General features: G+C 34.9%; 2 protein-coding genes across 3 annotated transcripts in view; both read right to left on the reverse strand.

The window, feature by feature from the left end:
• Window positions 1-16175, reverse strand: part of sdc2 (syndecan 2) — a 79003-nt gene extending 62828 nt beyond the window's left edge. Inside the window, 1 exon segment of the mRNA NM_173223.2 lies at window positions 15853-16175. Within this exon segment, the coding sequence (NP_775330.2) occupies window positions 15853-15912 (60 nt within the window). The 5' untranslated portion in view covers window positions 15913-16175.
• Window positions 16176-17029: 854 nt separating this feature from the next.
• The window catches only part of ppp1r36 (protein phosphatase 1 regulatory subunit 36), a 14769-nt gene continuing 6136 nt past the window's right edge, over window positions 17030-25662 (reverse strand). The window contains exons 7-11 of one of the 2 annotated variants that reach the window (XM_009294464.4): window positions 25270-25428; window positions 22842-22884; window positions 22516-22712; window positions 20752-20916; window positions 17030-19050 (exon numbers count right to left, since the gene is read on the reverse strand). In XM_009294464.4, the coding sequence (XP_009292739.2) occupies window positions 18843-19050; window positions 20752-20916; window positions 22516-22712; window positions 22842-22884; window positions 25270-25428 (772 nt within the window). In that variant the 3' untranslated portion in view covers window positions 17030-18842. The remainder of the gene's footprint in view (window positions 19051-20751; window positions 20917-22515; window positions 22713-22841; window positions 22885-25269; window positions 25429-25662) is intronic. The other variant, XM_073931943.1, reaches the window with a different exon arrangement.

Below are 25662 nucleotides of genomic sequence, written 5' to 3' on the forward strand. Positions count from 1 at the left end.
TTAAATCGATTCCTCCGCATACCACTAGAAGGAAGCCTGCGTACCAGAGTTTGAGAACCACTGCACTACAACATTGGTTTCCAACCACAGCTGCACTTTATTTTCGAAATGTATAGTTTGTCTAAAGTGCTTTATACAAACTATATAGTACACTATGAGCAGGGATACAATCAGCCAGCGCATCCGAACCTCCATAGTCAACATTTTGTGTCTGCCGGTTTATTTACTTGTGCGAGTTCTATTGGCATTTTCCCACATGTTCATTCTGACCAATCGAAAAGCAGTTTAGGAAATATGTTCAATAACATCTGGCCAATAAGTGATGTGGGTTGTCACATGACTGCACTTTGGTTCTTTTCAACTGGTTCAGACCAAAGCAATCAGTGTGGTGTAAAAACGACCCAAAGACGGCAAAAAAAGCTACAATGCATTATTTATTGTACTTGGTCAGGACCAAATGAACCGAACCACAGATGTGAAAGCACACATAAATGTTGCAATGTCAGTGATTTCCAATATCATGCATCCCTAACATAAACACAAACAATCATTTTGAATGCGATTAACCCTTTATAGCACACTCATTGAAATACCCACTGGAAAAAGTGTGTTACTGAGGGCTTTTGCTAGTCTTTTGAACCATTATGACTTTAATAATTATAATAATACTGTAATCAATGTCAATATCGTTACCATATATGTTTCTTCACCTGGCTTAATGTTTGCACAGCACTAATGAGCATGCAAAGACAACTAGACACCTATACACAGTTCACTTTGATTTAGAAAAACTGCATATCTACAAAGGTCACACCAATGCCTTTCAAGTGAATTCAGCGTGGTAAACTGCCAGAAAACCACCTTCACATGCTGACGTCAAACAGACTTATTCCTGCCCGAAAGCTGCAGTGTGAAAGTAGTTAAAACGAAGCTCCTTCCACTGCGGCCGCTGCTTGTTAACCACAATCCTCCGAAGGAACTTTCCATTTGCTAAGCTAATAAAGAGAAAGAAAAGACTGACTGGGTGTAAAGGGAGCATGCTTTAATCCTTGTGTGCTGTTGGGGGTGTTTTCATCTAGTCTGGGGTGACTTTTTCAGGCTTAATTTGGCCACAAACTTCTCTGTGTTTAAGCAAATGGGATGATTTTTGGTGGCAAATTTTATTTTTGACATTAAGTTTGGGAAAATGCTTTGCAATTTCTTTATTTACACGCTCAAATTGACTCCCCTTTCAATATGTTTGTGGCTGTTTTCTCCCCATTGACTTCCATTATAACAGCAGATAATCATGCATTCTTGATTCTTGCTGGTTTTCCCTATTGGGAAGAGGGACAGTTTGCCATTCTTACTGTGGATTTTAGTTGCAGTGCAAAAAATCAGATTAGTTTATGGCTTAACATTATATGGTGTGGGTGACCTTTGTGTACTAACATTGATATGTTTGAGAAAATAACAAAATAAGCCCCTCAGCTCTCAGAACATAGTAAGTGTTGGTCCGTGATTCGTACAGATCACAACCCATGGTTTGGTGTTGCCGCTGGATGGCGTCTTACAATAGTTTTTAAACGTAGTATTTAGTTTATCTTGTCTCCATATATAGTGACTCTTCGTCACATAATGTGTCACAGCGTCAGTACACTGCTTCAATCTTTCACTTTCTCGCTTGTACTTTGCAATTTTAGTGTAAACCTCAGATGCTGTTGGCTGGTTGCTGTTGGTTGTGCAGCTTTTTTACCAACCAAGTTTGTGGACACCATTATAATGACACAGATCACTCTACCTATTCATGCCAAAATCCCATGGAAAATGTAACTTATTTTTATTTATTTATGATTTAGTTATGGGTAACGTAAAAACAAAGACCATTCAGGTCAGGTAGTTGAAATGGTAGGCTACAAATAATTAATTTATTATGAATTAATTAATTGTTCATGAATAATTCATTCACCTCCGCCTATGACGACGATGCCATCGTCCATCGCAATGTTTCACATTAGACATCGTACGATGCCAAATTGGTCGACATCGCTTAACACTAGAGAACCTCTGATGCTGTTGGCTGGTTGCTGTTGGTTGTGCACCTTTTTACCAACCAAGTTTGTTGACGCCATTATAACGACACGGATCACTTTGCCTATTTATGCCAAAATCCCATGGAAAAAGGTGACAGGAGGTAATTTGTGTGCAATTTATTTTTATTTATTTAAGGGTAACATTTAAACAAAGACCATGCGGGTCAGAAACGGTAGGCTACAAATAATTAATTCATTCTGAATTTATTAATTATTCATGAATAATTAAATCACCACCGCCTACGACGACGATAGACATTGTACAATGCCCAATTGGTCCACATCACCCAACACTAATTCAAATCTGTGTTTGAAAAACGCAAAAAATCAAGAAAGAAATGCAGTCTTTTGGGTTAGTTATGAAGTTACAAGCAGTCAAATAACACAGAAGTACTGAGAGAACAGTTTAAAGTTTAGATAAAACCACTGAAAATGGTCTGATCTGTGACTAAAAAAACATATTGTGATCGGATTTGTGATCCGTCGCACCACTAGCACACAAAATAATCTGCTGTTTTACTCCACATAACTCCATATAAAAGTATGAAACTCTTTTAGTTAAAAGATATATTTAAAGGGTTAATGTCGGCAACTGATGATCAACTAGGACTGCTCGATTATGGGAAAAATCATAATCACGATTATTTTGGTCATAATTGTAATAACGATTATTCAAAACAATTATCATTTGAAGTCAAAATTATTCGCCCTTCTGAGAATTTATTTTTATATACAAATATCTCCCAAATTATGTTTAACAGAGCAATTTTTTACAGTATTTCCTATAATATTTTTTCTTCTGGAGAAAGGCTTATTTTTTTATTTCAGCTAGAAAAAAAATCAGGTTTAAATATTTCGAAACATACTTTGATAGCTCTGCTGTCTGAGGCTAAGCGCGGACCACGCGCACACAGACACACACACAATATCCGTCCGAGGCTAAGTGCAGCGCGCACACACACAACAGAACGTGCTCTTTCGCGCTTTTAAAAATATGAATGATGCGCATCCCATGCTGCAAAAGTTACGTTATAGCACATCTTTCATTCACTTTCACGTGGAACTGGAAAGAAGGCGGTATATGATATAATAATCGTTTATCTCGATTAATGCTTTTTCATAATCATTATGAGCCGTAATCGAAACCGGATTTTCGATTAATTGCACAGTCCTATGATCAACAGTTAAAAAAAATAAATAATCACACACATTGTACCTTTTCCTAACTGGAAAAACCAGCAACAATCAAGAATGCTGGATTATATGCTGTCATGGCTTTACGATGAAAAAAATGTGATCATATTTTAAGCCAAAAGCAGCCACCAACATAACCAAAGGGGAGTCAATCTGAACAGTGCACAAGGGTTAAATGGCAGAGCGTGCTGAGGGTTTTCTTTTCCCTCCACAAGCCTGCGTGTTCACATTGGGGGGGCTTCGGGTCACGGCTTTGCACCCTTGAGGCTCCTTACTGTCTACAGTAACCAAACCAAAGCAGAAGAGTGTTTTCAGGACTGCCGGTTAGAGCTCACCGCTTCCCAAACTGCGCTCGGTTTGTGTTGTTTGTCCGTTCCCACTGGTATGCATGACTTTATCCCTGTGAAAGAACTGCTTCCAGCTCTCAAGGGGGAAAACTAAGAAGAAAAAAAACCCTGAACAGAGCCGCTTTGAAGCAAAAGCACATACGTGTTGCAGATGTTTGCAATGCCGATATAAACAAGCACAAGCAGGGCTGCACAAATATATCATTTCAGCTCCGCATTAAGATTGCATGCATTTTAATGCTTATGATTGAGTATTTCAAGCAACTTTAAATCAATCGGGTACAACAAATTATAATAAAATTTATGTTACTTTTAATATTCATTTTTGTTAATTAAAAAAAATTTACGTAGAAGACTTTAATGTTAGAATATTTAAAGCAAGTTTAAAGCAATCGGACACAAGAAATTATAATAAAATTTAAGTTGCATTACTTTTTTTTAATACTAAAAAATGGATGTAGAAGACTTCATAATATTTCAAGCTAATTTAAAGCAACCAGGTACACAAAATTATAATAAAATATGTTACTTTTATATTGACTTTTATTAATAAATAGTTTATGTAGAAGCCTTTAATGCTAGCATATTTAAAGCAAGTTTAAAGCAATCGGGTTACATTTTTATACATTTATTTTTATTAATGTATAATTTACGAAGAAGACTTAATTTTTAAGACTTAAACTTTACTTAATTTTTTAACCCGAATAATAATGCCACACTCCAGAGAAAACCATGTTTATTTTAGTGCTGTCAATAATTAATCACATCTAAAATAAGTTTGCATTTACACAATACAAGTTGTACTGTGTATACATGCATAGAATTACACACACTATAATATATAATAAATGTATTACTTACAACTTGTATAAAATAAATAATTATGGTATTAATTTTCTAATAAGCTCTTAACTAAACTAATATTAAATTTCAGAGAGTGACAGGTGTACAATTCAGCGTTTGACAAATGCGTATTGTGGAAAAACCAGTTAAACTAGCTACAAAAATGATCACAATTTAGTTGATGACAACTCTTGCGTGGCATCAGATATTATACTTTTAAATGACAGATGTAAATTGAGATGTGGTGGAAATAACATGCTCATTGCAGACTGGAAAAATATTAATAATTTCTCTGGTAATCTAAAATTATTACAGACCTCAAAACTGAAAAAACCATTAGACTGTGTTTAAGACCCTTTTAAGACTATTATTAAGAATGAAATGTTAGACTTTTACAGGGTTAAACACTAAGGATTTTTGTTTTCTAAAGGCCCGGTATTATCATGAGGAATCATAAAATAGTTTTTACTTGTCTTTCCCTGATTAGAGAGTTTAACAGGGAATTTGCTGTAAAAAAAATGTCTTACAGCTGCTGTGTAATGTAATTCTTTGCAATAAAAAAACTTAAATATAAAAAATAAGGGCGGTTTATTCCACTGTGGTGAACCCTGATAAATAAGGGACTAAGCTGAAGGAAAATTAATGAATGAATAAAAAATAAGGTTTAATTGAGATGTATTGTTGGTGATTGGATAAATGTTGGCCCGATTGAGTAGCTTTACTCGAACAAAGCAAAATTATGACTTGTTAAAAATTATTTAAGACCTATCACACAACATTTCAGTGAATTTAAACATGTTTAAGGCCTAAAGTTTTGTTTCTGAAATTTAAGATGTTTTAAGACCCAGCGGAGACCCTGTGTAAATACATCTATTTATATTATTATTGCTTTTTATACATGTTTGTGTTGCATTTATATACTCCTGATGAATAAATCAACAAGACAAATATCAAATACAACTTATTTTGGAAGCAACTCACCAATAATTGTTTGACAGCACTAGCTTACTTCATTTGCATCTTTACTCTATATTGCATTTATGCATGCTTGCAATTACTTTATAATATGTTGTGCAGATGCACCTAAAGTTACTTTAGTTTACTTTATTTATCCCTTAGGAAATTTGATTTGCATTTGATTAAATTCCCTTATAAAATCACCTTAATCAATTTAAAATGATGAATATCTAAACAGAGCTACGTATTTATTTAAGTCATTTGATGCAACGCTGTAAACAAATATCTGTAAATTAGCATTTTTCTGTATCTTGTGATTATTGTTTTTATTTTTTTCTTATTTATTTATGTGTTTTTAATTGTGTTATAAGACTTTAATCTTTCTTTCACCAACTTTTAACCTTGAAAATATTTTAAAAGTGACTTTTATTGCCATTTTTTTAAAGTGTGCAGTGCAGTATTGTCTGTGTTGTATATTACGCTACAAAAACATTGTAATAAACTGCCAGTATATTTTCAGTTATTTTACACACTTATTCCTCTAGATAATATTTATTATACATTATATTAAACAACTAAATTGTCAATAAAGTCACACTGTTAAACTTTAGAGTGGAATTTTCAACATTAAAAGACGACAGAGCAGAGATCAACATACCATAATACAATTCACCACCGCAAATAAACCAAAAACACTTGTGAATGACTAAATACAGAATATTTTACAGTGTGCATCACAGAAACACAAAATATCGCAATGCCAGTTTTTCCAATATCGTGCAGCCCCAAGCACAAGGCATGTGCCATCAGAGCATAGCAAGGTATATCTTTTTTTCCCTCCCCTACTTTGCCCCTTCATTCTTTCCATCTGCTGGGAAGGAAGATAAAGAATAATGCCACTGTTCTTTGGAGTAACCGAAGACAGGGTAATAATAATGACGAGCTTAGCTGCAGGCGGAGAAGTGGACCGGGCTGAGGTTGCATGGCTGATGACAAAACAAGAGCACTCTGGGATTCCTTTACAGGCCTTGCAGCCCCAGTTCCTGCTGAGACCATTAAGGATTATGCAATGTGGAACAGTTTGAGTCAATCAAAAAGAGCCCCCTCGGGGAAGAGGAGTGGGATGCAGGATTTTCTCCCACGTGTCCATTTTAAATGCACACTGGAGAAAATGTGGAGGAAAAAAAAAGCTTCATTTTAAGGCTGTGCAATATTTGGTATTATCATTAAAGCTTTGAGCATGTCGAAAAGTTATTGTCATCACATAAAAATGCAACATCCATATCACTCAAGCGTGTTTCTGAATGAATCATTTGAGTCAATTCAATGATTCATTTTCTCCCACGTGTCCACTTTACATGCAGGAAATGTGAAGAAAGCTTCATTTTAAGGCTGTCCAATATTTGGAATTATTATTAGAGCTTTGAGCATATTGAAAAAGTTATTGTTGTAGCAATAATACACAATTTTCATTTCACAGGGAAGTGCAATAAACTAAAGTAATGTTGTGTGCTGCAGGCATAGGTTGTTTGTCTAAATCTGACCAATCAGATGAAGCCTTTACAATGGCCCAATCTCAATTCTACCCCTCAGCCCTTCCCCTTACCCTTCGGTTTGCGCGTGCCCGTGAAGGGGTAGTGGTGTCCCAATTCTCTTTAGCTTGAAGGCGTAAGGGCAAGGGGTATACACCCCTTCAAACAAAGATTTTTCAGGACCACACTCGAAACCAAGGGGTAAGAAAAATTTCCCAGAATACACCAGCCACAGCTGCACCCGGAAGTAAGATGCACAAATTAGTATTTTTTTTGTCATTATTATGAATTTTTACAACAAACAAGCACATGTTTTAATATATTCATAACCGCGTTTATGTTTACTGTCATGCTTTAAAAAAAAAAAAAAGGAAAAAAAATTTGCAATCTATAATCCCTAATAATACCTTCAGTACAGCAGTCCCACAACATTCTGACACTCGATGATGCTGGAATACACAGTCAGAAAAGTCTAGTAGCTGGGAATGAGCTTTTTACAGTGCCTGCTATAATATTGATGTTGTTTTTGGTGTGTTTACATTAATGAATATGGCCACTGTGTTAAATGCACAGTATTACGATCTTATTGCCACATTACATCGTTAGGATAACATAATGTATGCCTTCAGTGATTTCCTGAAGATAAATACCAAAAAACTAACACAATAACTACAGCAATCGCGATCGTCTGATCTCATATGAAGCAAGAGATGGTGAGGACATATGATGACGTGTGCAGGTGCTGTAGTGCTGTCCCAGTTCTTAGGGGTACATTTTGAAGCCCTTAACCCTTGGTTGTAAGGGCCAGGGGGAAGGGGTAGGGGTACAACAACAGAATTGGGATTGGGCCTATCTTATCCTACCACTCCTGAGGTTTTACTGTCTAAATCAGACCTTCTCAAAGTATGATTTCCAGTCCGGATCTGGACCGCGAGTTTATTTAATCCAGAACTGACTCCATTTCATATTCCAAGTACACACGTAAATCATAAGAAATATTATTACCGCAACACTCAACAACATTGCATATTTTCCCTTCGCTATTTATTGTGTAGCCCTAACTATAATTATCAATAGTTAAAAATAACCAAAACCTTTTTTTTTTCTTGAGATTGACAATGAAGCCTATTAGGGCATCATAAATGAGCCTGTTTGTGTTTTAAGATTTATTAAATTATGATATTGTTCAGTAATATCACTCAAGCATGTTTCTGAATGAATCATTTGAGTTAATGACTCAATAATCCATTTTCTCCCATTTTTAATGCACACTGGAGGAAGTGTAAAAACATTTTAAGGGTGTTCAATATTTGACATTATTATTAGAGCTTTGGGCATATAAAAAAAATGCACATGCATATCACAAGGAAGTGCAATGAATTAAAGTAATTTTACGTGCCAAGATTTGTGTTGCATGCATATGTTTATTCAAATCTGGCCAATCAGATGAAGACTTTACTATCTTTCTATTTTACTACTTAGTTTACTTAGTCTACTTTCTATTAATTAATAGCTGAAATTAACCATAACTTTTTTTTCCTTGGGAATGACGATGAAGCAGAACATTTGTGCGTTTCAGAACAACGCTGTGCTTCCTGAGAGAATCTTCTGAATGAATCATTTGAGTTAATAATTCAATGACTCGATGATTCATTTAAAAAGACACATGCTTAGTTTCTAAATGAATCATCCATTTTGAATGGTTTCATTTGTACGACGATTAATTAAAATAGTAATTTTTAGTGCATAGCATTATAGTGTCAATAACGATAAACGATAAACAATAACGTAAATAAAGCGAAATATTTTAGTTGTCTAAATGAATCTGTTTCTGAACAAATCATTTGAGTTGATTCATTCACGTTTCTAAATGAATCATCCATTTTGGACGAATTGATTGCATTTTTAATACACATTTGCATACTAGTGCCAATCAAAAATGTAAAAATATCTTATTTTCATATGGATTCTTACCTCCAAGGATACACAAAGAATATTTATAAATACTATTTTTGGTCAATACTTTTTTTAGAATATTTTTAAAGCATATCATATTCTCCAAGGTTACATTTACGTGATAGAAATGCAGTAAAATCAGAAATACACTGAAAAGTAGTTTGTTTTTAATATTAACATGCTAAAAACATCACTCATTCCCATGACAGAATACTGAATAAGTTGTAATTATGACTTTATACATTCAACAGCTGGTTAAAAAAGGCGAATTTGTATGTCTAAACCTAAACACTGCTGAACTCTTCTATGAAAACTTTCATTATTTAAGCCGATATTCCGCTGTCAACCATTAATATTTACAGGATAATGTAAACGGGGAGCACTTTTGAGACCTTATCTAACAAAAGCAATACATTTTTTAGTATGGAGGATTATTGTGGCTGCATGACCATCCGCTTCACTAATATAGAGGAGAAAAAACAGCCTCGAGGGGGGAAAAACTGGCAGAAGTCAAGTGTAAGGAAGTGGTTTAAGCACTTCCTCTCTGTCTGTCTCTATATGCTTTTTTATATGCATTAATCATCAGATAAATCATAAACCACTAAATAGCTTGTACAAAAAGTGTCAAAAGCTAGAGAGTAAGTTTCAAAACAGATTAAAAACAAGTATAATAGGAGGAGGATTTCTTAATGTTTTGGGGGATTTATTTCAGTAAGAAAAGTTAAAGGATAGGATGTGAATAAATTACACAACTCACTGTCTACAATGAATCACTGAATCATTGACTCAAATGACTCATTTAGGATGAGATTCATTCAGGAACATTTAATCAGGTCAGTTTTTTAGATTGCATGCTTTTAAAACTATTTTCAATACAACTATACAATATTTTGACTAAAATGTGCCTCAATAAATATTCAAATTGCTTTTAATGATGTATTTTTATCTCCAACAAGAAGACAGTGGTGTTAATGTGCAGTGATTTGAAAAACAAGTCCTATATTAAGCAAGTTATTTAATTAAAAACAATCTGTGTGGCTTATGCTTGTGTTGTTTTATCACTGACACTAATTTCTAATTTTACTAATTTCATTTTATAATATATTATTATTATGAAAATACTTTTTACTGTATATTAATTTAAATTAAATAAATGCAGCATTATACGTTTTTAAAAATGCTGTAACAACTTACTGACCACAATTAATATTCATATTTTTTCCTTATTTAATGCAACAAGCCAAAGATATATTTTAAATACAAATGTGAGCATACAATAGAAATACAAATGATTCATTCAAAAGTGCTGATTAATTTAGAAACTGACCAAGTGACTGTCTTTGTGAATCAATCACTGAATCACTGACTCAAATGATTTGTTTTGAAAAAGATTCATTAAGGAAACATCTCAGTGTTGCTCTGAGACACACAAATGCTCTGCTTTTGCATTTATAACCACTTTCATTGGGAAAATATTGTGACTAAAATGTGTTTGTGTATTCAAATTGCTTTTATGGTGTATTTTTATCTGTGATAAGAAGACAGTGGTGTTAATGTGCACTGCTGCGAAAAAAACAAGCCTTAATTAAGCAAGTTATTTAATTAAAAACAATCTGTGTGGCTTCTGCATGTGTTATTTTAACACTAATTTCATTTTATAACATTATTAGGAAAACAAGTTACGTTTCACTGTATATTAATTTAAATTAAATAAATGCAGCATAATGTTTTTAAAAATACTGTAACAACATACTGACCACATTCAATATTTATAATTTTTCCTCATTTGTTGCAACAAGCCAAAGATATATTTTTAAACACTAATGTGAGCATACAATAAAACCAAGTGACTGTCTTTATGAATGAATCACTGACTCAAATGATTTGTTCAGAAACAGATTCATTCAGGAAGCAAACATTGCAGTGTTGCTCTGAAACACAAATGTTCTGCTTTTGAATTCATGACCACTATCATTGTGAAAATATTGTGACTAAAATGTGTCTCAATAAATATTCAAATTGCTTTTATGGTGTATTTTTATCTCCGACAAAAAGACAGTGGTGTTAATGTGCACTGCTGCGAAAAAACAAGCCTTAATTAAGCAAGTTATTTAATTAAAAACAATCTGTGCGGCCTCTGCTGATGTGTTATTTTATTTCCGACACTAATTTCTTTAAAAACAATTAAAAAAATATCTGTTGTGTGAAAACTTTTCCCTTGAGATCTGTCATCATGGGCGACAAGGCTGCAGTGACCTTGCATAAAATCCTCATTTCGAAGGCAACGTTCACACTTCCCACCAAAACATCATGCAAATTACACGGTGGAACATCTGGCTGCAGTCAACACACCAAACTGTGACACTTCCAGAAAGCACAATTTCAGAGAAAGCAGAGGTCAAATGAGCCATATCCACAGACAAACAGTTCATTTCTGTTTACGAGTCAAAGACTAGACGTCTCATATCGGTGTCTGCATCAAATTAAGTTTACAAAGTGACCTAATAATAATGACAAGAATTTAAATAGTGTCTACTTCCATGTTTTAAACTTAAAATGTCAAAATATGGATGTAATAATGTTTCATTATCATTTTTTATGCATAAAATGAAAACACTTATTCTGACATCTGTACTTATTCATTGTATATATTAAAAAATACATTATTAAAAAAAATTATTGGTCAAATTGGTCAAACTTAGGATAGGACAAAACAATTATGGCTGCCTTTAATGAACTTTAAAAGTCATTTCAACTCAATTTTAATTAATTTAACTGCTTTAAAACATCTAGTTAAATTATATAACTTTAAAAAATTTGATTATATCTTATAGGCTTTACTAAAATAAGCTAAAATAACATTAAAACATGTTGTCATGGCTATTGATCATATAATTTCTAGTGTAAATATTACAAATTAATATTAATGCGCATTTTGGGGCCAAAATGTGATCCATATGGAGAGTCACTGGACGAGAAACAGTCTTTAGACATTAATATTTGTAGGAAAAGCCAATAATACAGATTGTATTGAGTCAAAATTACTCAATTTTTCTTTCATGCCATAAATTATTACAATATTAAGTAAAGACCATGTTCCACAAAGACATTATGTACTTATTTTTTATTATTTACCACCATAAATATCAAAACTTAACTTTTGATTAGCCATATCCATTGCTAAGAACTTAATTTGGACAACTTTAAAAGTCATTTATCAATATCCTGATTTGTTTTAACCCCACAGATTATTAAGTTTCATTTAGCACGACTGCACAATATATCATTTCAGCATGGATATCGCAATGTGCACATCAACAACGGTCACATCGCAAAGACCTGAACTGTTAAGTCTGAATTATAGCTGACCAGGAGTAGGGATGCATCGATTAGAGATTTTGGTTGTACGATTATAGTCTGAGGAATAATCACGGTTATTACGATTATTATGCGTTCTTTCCTTTTAAAAATACTACTAGTTTAGAAAATCATGAAAACTAAAAATAAATAAATAAAATAAAATAAAAAATAAAAACAATAAAACAAAAATATAACAAAAACAATATAATCAATTTATATTTGGACTTAAAAATTAGTAAAAAAAATGCTTTTGGCATTTAAACAAGTAATAATTTTACACTGAAAATAAATGACAGAACAAAAACAAATGAACAGTTTTTGTCTAATGTAAATTTAAGCATCATATTAGTGAAGTATTTCCCTTTTAAATAGAACAAATGTAGTCAAAGACTGCTGAACCTTGGTCTGAAAGGCACGCAAACCATGTGCCTCCACTGGAAATAATGAACTTGTGCATGTAAAAGATGGCATATGTGAATGGCCCATAGTTAAAAACCTCCTCAGCCATAGTAAAATCGGCTTTTGATCCAATGTGTGTGCGTATTGTGTACAAGCTCGGAACTTTAAACTAGTGCACAGTTGGCATGACTTTAAGTTGCAGCAGTTTTGTTCCATGCAGAAAGCCATTTGATAAGCCTTTATGATTAATTAACCATGAAAAAAAAAAAGCAGTTAATAGTGAAATCGGTTAATCATTGCATGCCTAACCAGGCAATAGTATCTGGATGCAGCCTTTATGATGCAAGCTGAGATTGCATCACTCAGCGATGCAATCTCAGACCCAATGCACTCAATGTAGTGAGTGATGTCACTGTGAAGGGTAGTGTTAGGGGTGGGGTTAGGTGAGCGCATTAAAAGCATTGGATGCAGCTCAGATTGCACTGCACCAGGTCTGCATCCAGACCCCTCTCTAACCAGGAGCTACAGAATTGCATTTAATCACTGTGTTACTTTGAATTTTTGTCTTTGTTTCTAGTCCAAATATCTACATTTCAAAGCAAAAACAAGATTATTTAACTAACCCCACTGGCAGATAATTTTGCTTGTTTTAAAGAAAAGCTAATAATTTCATCTGAATTTTAAAACAGATCATATTTTTACTTGATCTAAGAAAGCTTTTTAGATATTTGGACTGGAAATGAGACAGTAAAGTAAGAAAATGATTTTTTTGCATCGTGATTATTCCATTTCTGTACCTGAATACCGTTCGACTCCCCAGAAAACCATCTAATAGTGCTATTCAAACATTGTCTGAAACTGTGTTTATCACAGAAGAATAAAATATTGCAATATCAGATTTTTCCAATATCGCGCAACCATAATATTTACCTTCTCAGCCAAAATATTGACCTAAAATAACAAACACCATTAGAAAGATTATTTATTTAACTTACAAATTATGTATAAATCTAAATTTCACTTATGGTTTTGTGGTCTTTGTTCTTAATGTGATGGGTTTTAAACATTAAACTTACATTTTTACATAATAATTAATAATAATAATAATAATAATAATAATTTTAAAAAGTAAAAATCAACATAAAACATTTGTTGTCTTGATTTTTGTTATTATATTTAGTCATTGTCAATGCTTTCTTGTCATTTTTTATAGTGTATTTATAATTTTGTAATTTTGCTCTGAAGAAAACAATCCATATTCTTATATATTCTACTATATCTAATGCACTATTAGATCTTTTATTAGATCATCCTGTAGCACTGAAATAGCTCTAAATTGCTTTAAATGCACGATGCATAAGAAATCTACATGCAATGCTGCGTCTCATTGAGATTGATGTTGCCTTCATGCCTTTAGGCCTCAGTGAGTGACTGAGGTCCTGATCAATGGGAGGAGACGCTACAAACCAGCATGCCAGTCAACCATGGAATTACAAAGCGCAGATGCCAACCCACTGGCATTTCATCAAAAATCCACCAGCAACCCGCTTACTCACAATCTGCATTCATTTAATGCATTGCCAATTATTAGTCAATGGAAGCAGACAAGGCATGCAATAATGTTAATGAACAAATGCATATGCAATGCTCCAGAATATGTATTTCTATTCTTGGGATTCGTTTCTGGTGGCTTTCATGCAAAACAATCAGTGCTCACATTTCTGCAAACCGAGCCAAGTGTGACCAAGTGTCTGATTTACAGCTTCTGCACGTTAAGTTAAGCTGCTCTACCAGAAACCCGGTCACGTTAAGCAGGGGTTTAAGGAGAAGTTGGCCACATTTTGACTTTGCGTTTCAGACAAAATGGTTGCAGCTACTGCGTTGGCTTGTTATTCAGACTTACGATTTAAATCGTGAAATGGGTGGTCAATTACGAAAAGCATCAAAATAATGAAAGAAAAATGAGGACATTTTGTTTTGTTAGCACAAAAAAACAAACAAATACAAATTATTATTACTTTACATTTTTACTGTGAATTACAAAATAATTTGGTGGCAGTTTATATGTCAAAAAAACTTAGATTAAGAACAAAAATATCTTGATGAGACCTTTCTGAAAAATTCTATTTTTATTTTTTGCTGTAAAATAATCATTAATCATCATCCATTATTGTTAAACGTTGCTCAATATCATTAAAAACTATTAGCAATCAGTTTTTATATTATTATTAGAATTTTAAGCGGGTCAGAATTAATGTTATTTTATTATTTCTCTAATATTATATCACTATTAGCCTGACTTTAAATTTTCCTAAATGTAATTTTGCAACATTAATCTAGACAAATCACATTTAAAAGGTAGATAAAAATCTCCTTTGTGTGTTTAATTTGATCTGAACCCCAAACTTGATCTTTGATCAAAGCATATTTACAAATGCTGCAACAGCTCCTATTGTAGCCACGTACATTTACGTAACTCAATCGAAATTGAACAAACAAGCTTTAGCGAACAAAAGCCAACAAGTCTATGCATAGAAACGTCTGAAAGAGTCCGAAAACACTGAATATTTCAGACTGAAAAACTATCAAACTTCTTAATCAACATTGTTCTCCAAAAACACAAAGGTGAGTCCTTTAATACTGATCCTAAAACCCCAGTATTCTCTATTCTCAGTTGAATGTATATGATGTTTGCTCGACTATATTCCACTTAACTCTTCATAAATGATAATTAAAAACAGTTGTATGTGTATTACCTTGACACTCGTACTAAATATCAACGCTGAAGTTAAAACAACCACACTGCTTCCAAAACTGAGACTTGATTCCTTAGATTCCTTAAACTCGAAAATAATGGACTTTTCACATGACACATGGTAACGTAAATATAAAGTGTTTTACTAGTTAACGTGGACAATGGCTGACTCGTGTATTATATTGACACTCATAATAACGTAACTAAAAGATCAACACTGAAGTGAAAACCATCGCAGTGATTCCGAAACCGAGACTTGATTCATTATACATCAGACAATGCTGGTCTTTTCATTTGACACAAGGTAAACATAAAGTTTTCAACTAGTTAACTTGATAACGTGGACAATGGCTGACTGAGTTACAGACTGAGTTTAGACTTCGCTAATAACCGTCAACCCCCCGGCAAACCGCGCATTTCCCCCGGTCGAAACTCACCCGCTCCCCGGAGAGAAAGGCAGTCAAGCCGAGGGTTAAAATCATCCAAAGGTTCCTCATAATTCCTCAGTCTTCGCTCGTGAAAGCGGAAAATCGCGTCTGTTTCCACTTCTGGCCAAACTCTCGCCTCTCAGGACTCAAATCCCACCGGATACGTGTTGCTCTCTCCGGCCGCGTTATTCCTCCGCGCTGCTCGGAGGGAAAATAGGTCGCGCTCGCTGTGTTTTCCGTCGAGTCTCCGGTGGAAAAGGCGGATTTAACGCGTGTCTGTGGGCGAGAGTGTGTGTGGAGCTCCGCTGAAGAGCCGCCGCTGGAGTCTTACTGACGGAGAGGAAAACAGAAAACAGCAGAGAGAAAGAGAGAGAGAGAGAGCGAGAGAGAGAGAGACGCACACTGACGTACAGCGCGACCACACGGACACACAGTGAAAGATTCAAACTTTGATTTTTGTTTTCTATTTTAATTTTAAGGCTCTTTATGATTATTATGAAAACATAATAATGTTTATGATTAACATATTACTAAAGTAAACATGCATATATAAAATAAAATATTTTTTATATCTAATAATTGAAATTAATTTGTGTGTGTGTGTGTGTGTGTGTGTGTGTGTGTGTGTGTGTGTGTGTGTGTGTGTGTGTGTGTGTGTGTGTGTGTGTGTGTGTAATGAATTGAATATGAAGTACGAACAGAATTAAGCATGAATTTCTTTTTTATTCAATTTGATTAATGAGTTGTATTACATTTTTATGAAAGCAGAATATTGTTTACTTAATTTCTTTCTTTTACTTCATTACATTCATTATTTTACCTCATTACTTCCGTTTTATTTGCATTAATAGGCCTAATTATATATCAAATATAATTAATTTTAAAAGAAAATATAAAAATATTATTTGTTAATTTTTATTTTAACAATAAATATAAAAGTTTTTCAATAAAATAATAGAATAAAACTAAATTTGAGCAATAAACTTGAGAATTTTAAACTAGTGAATTTTATAACTACATATTAACTACAAAATGTTATTTATATATTATTCCTATTTTTATAATGTTAATTATAAATATTTTACAAATCAATTTAAAATATATATTGTGATTAACATATATGTAAATGTAAGAAAAGCAGAATCTGAACAATAAACTCGATTACATTTTTACATGTTTTTTTATTACTTCTATCTTATTTAACATTTCTTATTTGACAGATTTGCATTTAAAATTACTTGTGTGTATGAAATGTGCTATAATTATGAATAAAATATTCTTTTTTAAAAATACAGCTTTATTTGTAAAAACAGTAAGCATTTTTTAAAGATTAAATGGTATTAAAGATCAATTAAAAGCATATTCATCTTGATGTTTATTTTGTGTATTTATTCATAATTATGGAGATAAATAACTTTCATTACGCATACAGAAAGCATTCTGAATTATCATTATACATAAATGTGCTTCTCCTGAAATTAAATCAGTCTGAAATGTAAAAGAATCGTTCTTTTGAATCGAATCATTGAACAAGCTGAACCAGTTCCACAAACCGGTTTCAACGAACTGAGTGATTCATCTGAATGACTCACTGAACCGAGAATATGCATTTGACATAAATGTCTCATATTGTATGTCAAATTCTTAAACGAAAAGCTTCTGAAGTGAGAGTTTCCAGCATTCAACAGTTTCATATTGCTGATATCGAGTTTAAATAAAGCGAGATCAGTGTCTTAAAGTCTTTCTGAAGGCAATGTCTCCCCCTGATGGACAAATGTGAATCGCTGCTGAACTGAATCATGGACTATAACTGTAAATAATCCAGTTTTTGATTCCTCCTGAGTGGTCCAGATCTTCATTCACTGGCCTCAGTCTGTTGGAAACCTGTTGGAGTGTTTTTTGTGTGTGTTTCAGTGTGTTTGAAAGGCATTATGAAGCAGTAAACCGCAGTGGGATAATTGGACTCCCCCTGATTCTGAACACTTGCCAAAGGTGACCAATTAACCCTGCTCACAAACACATGCGCGCACACACACACACACACACACACACACACACACACACACACACACACACACACACTCTCTCTCTCTCTCTCTCTCAGATCAGACACACACACACACACACACACACACACACACACACACACACACACACACACACACACACACCCTCTCTCTCTCTCTCTCTCAGATCACACACACACACACACACACACACACACACACACACACACACACACACACACACACTCACTCTCTCTCTCTCTCTCTCTCAGATCAGACACACACAGACACACACACACACACACACACACACATAGCAGGATATATAAAATGTAAATAAATGTTATTTTTTTACTCTTATCAGTGCAGCATTTCCTCATTTATTCACTTATTTTAATCTTTAAACTTAACAGTAACTCAGTCAGAAAGTGTGTGTTGTATTGCGTTTTAGTGTGTGTTATAATGTGTTTTAGTCTGTGTTGTAGTGTGTGTTATAGTGTGTTATAGTGTGTGTTGTAGTGTGTGTTATAGTGTGTTATAGTGTGTGTTTTAGTGTGTGTTATAGTGTGTGTTTTAGTGTGTGTTATATTGTGTTATAGTGTGTGTTGTAGTGTGTGTTATAGTGTGTGTTGTAGTGTGTGTTGTAGTGTGTGTTATAGTGTGTGTTATTGTGTGTGTTATAGTGTGTGTTTTAGTGTGTGTTTTAGTGTGTGTTATAGTGTGTGTTATAGTGTGTGTTATCGTGTGTTGTAGTGTGTGTTATAGTGTGTGTTATAGTGTTTGTTATTGTGTGTTATAGTGTGTGTTGTAGTGTGTGTTGCAGTGTTTGTTATCGTGTGTTGTAGTGTGTGTTGTAGTGTGTGTTGTAGTGTGTGTTATAGTGTGTGTTATAGTGTTTGTTATCGTGTGTTGTAGTGTGTGTTGCAGTGTGTGTTGTAGTGTGTGTTATAGTGTGTGTTGTAGTGTGTGTTGCAGTGTGTGTTGTAGTGTGTGTTATAGTGTGTCAGAGTCCGGGGCTTCAGTTGTGGCTCTGGAGAAAATCTCCACTCGGCTGCAGTGCTGCTGGTTGGAGCTCCTGATGTGAAGACGAGACTCCACCTTCATCACGTCTGCATCTTCATCATCCTCCAGCTCCTCTTCACTGTGAGGCTTCAGCGTCCGCGAACTGAACTGATTCAGCGGCTTTCCGAGAATCCCCAAACTAAACAAATGATTCACAAATAGAGCATCTGAGTAAAATTGAACAACAAACACATGAAAAACACTAGTGTTGCTGAATCGTGCTTCAGTCATGATCATGAATGAATCAATTTTATTAGTGAGTTGTTAACTACAGACTCACTTTAAACAGATTATTTGAATCAGTGAGTTGTTAACTATTGACTTGCTCTAAACAAGTAATTTAAATCAGTGAATCATTAATTGCCACCTCACTCTGAACGGATTGTTTGAATCAGTGAATCATTAATTGCCATCTCACTCTGAACGGATTGTTTGAATCAGTGAATCATTAATTGCCATCTCACTCTGAACGGATTGTTTGAATCAGTGAATCATTAATTGCCATCTCACTCTGAACGGATTGTTTGAATCAGTGAATCATTAATTGCCATCTCACTCTGAACGGATTGTTTGAATCAATGAATCATTAATTGCCACCTTACTCTGAACGCATTGTTTGAATCAGTGAATCATTAATTGCCATCTCACTCTGAACGGATTGTTTGAATCAGTGAATCATTAATTGCCATCTATTTATATCAGTGAGTCCTTACTGGCAGACTTGTTGTAAATGCATACTTTGAGTGAGTCATTAACTCTAGATTCACTCTGAACAAATCATATTCACAAGTGAGTCATTAACTGCAGACTCACTCTGAACAAATCATTTGAATCAGTGAGTCATTAACTCTAGATTCACTCTGAGGAAATAATTTAAACCAGTGAGTCCTTAACTACAGACTCGTTCTGAACAAATCATTTAAACCAATGAGATATCAATGATACCTGCAGACTTGTTCTGAATGGATCATTTTAATCAGTGAGTTGCTTACTGTAGGCTTGCTTTAAACAAATCATTTGATTTAGTGAATCGTTAACTGCCCTCTTACTCTGAACAATCACTTGAATCAGTAAATGGTTAACTCCAGACTTCCTCTGAATTGATCATTTGAATCAGTGAACCATAACTGAAGAAACACTGAATGAATCTTCTGAATCAGTGAATCGTTAACTGCCCTCTCACTATGAACGGATAAGTTGAATCAGTGAATCATAACTGAAGACACGTTATGAACAAATCATTTGAATAAGTGAATCATTAACTGCCCTTTCACTATAAACGGATCAGTCGAATCAGTGAATCATAACAGAAGACACGCTATGAACAAGTCATTTGAATCAATGAATCGTTAACTGCCCTCTCACCATGAATGGATAATTTGAATCAGTGAATCATAACTGAAGACACGCTATGAACAAATTATCTGAATCAATTAATCATTAACTGCCCTCTCACTATGAATGGATCATTTGAATCAGTGAATTATAACTGAAGACATGCTATGAACAAATCATTTGAATCAGTGAGTCATTTACTGTAGACTTATTCTGAATGCATCCTTTGAGTGAGTCATTAACTTGGATTCACTGCGAACAAATCATATAAATAGGCGACTCTTTAAGACTTGCTCTGAATGGATCATTTGAATCAGTGAGTCATTATCTGCCGACTCACTCTGAACAAATCATTTGAATCAGTGGGTCATTAACTTTAGACTTGCTTTGAATGGATCATTTGAAACATTGAGTCATTAACTGTAGACTCACTCTGAACAAAATCATTTAAAACATTGAGTCATTAACTGCAGACTCGTTCTGAATCAAATATGAATCACTGAACCTGAGATTGTTGATCTGCTGTATGAGTTGATTCACATGTTCAGTCGAGGGCTTCTTCAGACATCTGAACCTCTTAAACAGCTGTTGTGAATCTTCTGGCGGCATGGGCAGATAACTGGCCATCAGAGGCGAACGCTGGCGCAGGACGAGCTTCAGGGCCGGGCGCCTGGGTCAAAGGTCAAAGGTCAGCAGACAGAGAGTGAGCAGATCGGCCACTAAAACCATAAATCTGCACTTCAGCTTCAGGTCAGGTTACAGGCAAGACCTCACAATGCGGGATGACAGATCATCTAAACATCTCCATTAGTTTGTGCTCCATAACAGTGCATTTTATGAGCGAAGTTAATACGAATACATCCTGGAAAATCTGCGATCTGATGTTCTTTGCTGTGAATGACTTAAAGAATACATAAATACGTGTAATTAATTATATAATTATAATATATATATATATATATATATATATATATATATATATATATATAGAATTAAAATTATAGGCTCTACAGGTGACATGTAGGTATGTAGCTAATTTCATTTACCCTTTTAAATAAAAAAATAAAAACGTTCTAATAATAAATAACCATTAAAATAATATAAAAAAATTATTCTTTAATTAAACAATATTTTGTCAAGGCCTCACTGTATTTAATACTTTAAATTATCATTTTGAATTATATAATAATGTAATTGAGCTTCGAAGAATAATAATTGAAATTAAAATGAAAGTATATACATTTATATAATGAATGTAAATCTAATATTATTTAATAATGTATTGATTAAAACAATATCATTTTAAATATATTTTTGGATAAAATAAAATGTTAAACGTTTAAAATATATACAATATAAAGTTTTAATAAACACAAATCTAAAACAATTTAAAATATATATAGTTCGAATATTTTTTAAAATTATATATATATATATATATATATATATATATATATATATATATATATATATATATATATATATATATATAAATTTAAAAAGAAAACTAAATTAATTAATTAATTTTAATTATATGTAATCACTTAGAGAATACTTATAAATTAAAATATACATTTTCCCAGTACTGGGTTGCAGCTGAAAGGGCATCCGCTGTGTAAAACATATGCTGGAATAGTTGGCTGTTCATTCCGCTGTTGCAACCCCAGATTAATAAAGGTTAATTAAGTCAAAAATAAAATAAATGAATAACTTAATTAAATTATAAATACTTTGGTATTTTCAGGTATTAAAGATTGTAAAAAATAATTATTATTCATTCATTCATTCATTTGCCCTTTATTCATCAGGCATCACCACAGCGGAATGAACTGCCAACTTAGCCAGCATGTGTTTTACACAGTGGATGCTCTTCTAGCCGCAACTCAGTACTAGGAAACACCCATACACACTCATTCACACACACACACTCACACACTATGGCAAATTTAGTTAATCAGTTCCCCTATAGCGCATGTGTTTGGACTGTGGGGGAAAACGGAGCACCCGGAGGAAACCCACGCCAACACGGGGAGAACATGCAAACTCCACACTGAAACACCAACTGAGTCAGATCCAGCCGATGGTAACCACTAAGTCACCGTGCCACCATGACTATTAATCAAATAAAAAATTAGAAATAATATAAACCAAGTTTTATATAAAATAATATTTCATTATTTATTACAAACCCTTTATTAAAATACTAACATTACAAAATACCAAAATAAAACAGTTGAAGTGTGTTTATCTACTGCTGTCGCCGTCTCACCTGTTGCTGCCTTGAGTTTGTTCCTCAAGCTCAGACTGACCTTCCTCCTGTGATCTGTCTTCTGATTGGTCTAGAATCCTGAGGGCGGGGTTAAACGTGTTTGAGCGGAACAATCGTCCAATCTCCAGCTGGATGGCTTTTAGGTCCCGCCTCTCTAAAGTCACCCACACTGCATAACCACAGAAACTGAAGAGACACTGACAGCACAAACACACACACACACACACACACACACACAGATCTGATATTCAAGCACAGCATACAACTACAGAATCTAAATGCATGAATGAGAATGACACAGCATTAGTTAAATGTTTTGTACAAACCTCATATAACTGTATGTCACAGTAAGGGGACGACACCTTGATCCTGTCAACACAAATCAGGCTTATTATTATGATCATATCCTCATCCATCAAACTGTGGGTTTAAGTGGTCATGACATGGCTTTTATTTCATTTGAATATCTTCCTTGAGGTTCACTTTTAACATTAATGAAGTTGTTTGTATTTTCAACACTCATCCTGACACTCCTTGTGAAAAAGCCTGGTTTTAAGGGGCGTGTCCTTTAAAGCTTGGCCACATTTTGATTGGCTGGTCAACTGCTTGGTATGGAAACCTTAATATACCTGCTAGACATGCAGATGATCCCGTCTCATACAGCTGCCATTGCATGGCTCAAAGATGCTTTATAGTGTGCAGTTTAACACAACAGCCTCTAGGAGTCGCCAATGGAAATAAAACAAACACACATAGGAAATGCACATATGCCAGGCATGAAGTTGGCATGGACCAACGCACATTCTCACATTCATTTCATCGTTAGTATATTCAAACGTGAGGGTAAAATCAGGCACACGCAAAGTATTTGTGCGTATGCAGCGTTGATACATGAGGCCCCAGATGTGCACATTTGGATCTTAAAGAGCCCATATTATACATGAAATAGGGTCATATCTTGGTTGTAAGAGTCTCCAACAACAGTCTAATATGCATGCAAGGTCAAAAAACACTTTCATGGTCTTATAATCTGCATTTATTTTTACCTAATTATCCCAGCGACTCCTGTATGAATCGTCCAGTGATTCATTTGTTCCCAAACCCCTCCTTAGCGCGAAGCTAATCTGTGCTGATTGGACCGATGACAGCCTGTTGCGATTGGTCGACTGCCTTCAGTCAGAGTGAAAAGCCAAACAGCTAATCAGCAATTTAAAAGTAATCACAGTTCATACACGCTCGATAGAGTAGGCGTGGATTTTAACTGCCAGTGGGTCAATGTAAATACAGACGATGGACTTGAAAATTCAGACGACTATTTTATTGAGCTAAAACTCCAAAAACTGTCGAGGAGATCACATAGCTTGTCTCACTCTACTGTTTTCACAGACACACACACACACATATTGCACACACACACACACACACGCACTTAACCCTGCTCCGGACGACAACGCGCGCGCGCACACACACACACACACACACACACACACACACACACACACACACACACACACACACACAAACACACACACCTCCGGACGACAGCGCGCGCACACGCACACACAGACACACACACTACTCCTCGTCCACGGAGCTCCGTTAACAAAGCAGCACGCGTTGCGTTTTTAACGTGACTTTGCACGCGATAAGAGAATATAGCCAGTTAACCTGATACAGTACACGCGGTTACAAGTAACAAATCACAACTAAATACATTTGCAAGCTCGAGTAAACGAGGCAACTTTAATCGCACATACTTACATTTGAGAAATGGAGGAAGAAAAATCCATCCTGACGTCCATCAGTAAGTTACTCTTTACTGATCCTTCCTTTAACAAACGCTGATGAAGTATTCTTTGTAGCATGTAGCTTCCAGAAGTTTCCAGTAGTTTCCAACTGCTTGGCAATAATGCTGATGTTTCATTGGGTAGAGACTCAATATATCCATCTGCAGTGACTTCAATCGACCGGCATGTTTGTGTGTGTGTGTGTGTTTGTGGGTGTGTGTGTGTGTCTGGGTTTCTGCGTCAGAGGGCGGGGCCTCAGGTTTGAAATCTCCCGGGTTTGCGTGTGCACGTGAATAACTTGGTTTCGTTCGTACGTCATGGCGAAACACCTAATGACTCGTATCAAGGCGACTCATTTGAAGCACTATGAGTCGACTCTTTTATAGATGAATCAACAGTTTTAAACACTGTACACTAACAGATTTAAGCCTGAGCTGGATACTTCACTTCACTTAGAGCTGTGTTACACACTACATGGAGGGGAATTTTCAAAAACCCATAATATGGGCTCTTTAATTAAAATGAAAGTATTCAGATGGCGCTCTGCGGTGCGGCAGAAATGTGAACAGTGTCCTGAGTCGAAGCTGGGTGACGTGGACAATCACGACTTGTGGCGCTGGTGTGTGTACCCTGATAGAAACCTATGTTAAGAATTCTAAAATGCATGGAGTTGCGTGGCGTGACACGGTTCGTCGCCAAGCAGTGCATCTGGTATGCGACACCCCTTAAGAATATGGTGGATGAAGCATCATCACAGAAGAAACATTACCCCAAACACAGAAGCAGATGCTCAGATTTTGATTTAAGATAAGCAAAACAAACTTTTAGTTTTCCAGTGGATTATCTGGCTCAGATTAAATATTCACCAGCAGAATGCCAATCCATGTGCACTAGTTCTTGAAGACCTCAACAGACTGATTGCACATGTCATGACCCTTTATAAGCACACGTGTGTGTGTTTTCTGACCCGTGGCGAGCAGTGTTTGGCTGTAGAGCCAGATCTTCATCCAGCAGCAGTGTGGCGTAGTAGAAAGCCAGCGTCTTCTGAGCTTGATCCAGTTTCACCTGCAGCTCTGCGCTCACCTGCTGCTCGCTCACACTCTCCTCTCTCTGCAGAATCATATTCCTGTTCACAACAACACACACACACACACACACACACACACACACACACACACACACACACACACACACACACACACACACACACACACACACACACACACACACACACACACACACATTATTAGACTCCAGATGAATCAGAAGTTGTTGAGACTTTTATTTAAGTATTGTGATGTACTTCCAGCTGAAATGGAATATTGATTAGAGGGCGGGGCTTGCTTTTTGCACATGATTC

The sequence above is a fragment of the Danio rerio genome, chromosome 19 (genome assembly GCF_049306965.1).
Source record: "Danio rerio strain Tuebingen ecotype United States chromosome 19, GRCz12tu, whole genome shotgun sequence".
Lineage (NCBI taxonomy): Eukaryota > Metazoa > Chordata > Actinopteri > Cypriniformes > Danionidae > Danio > Danio rerio.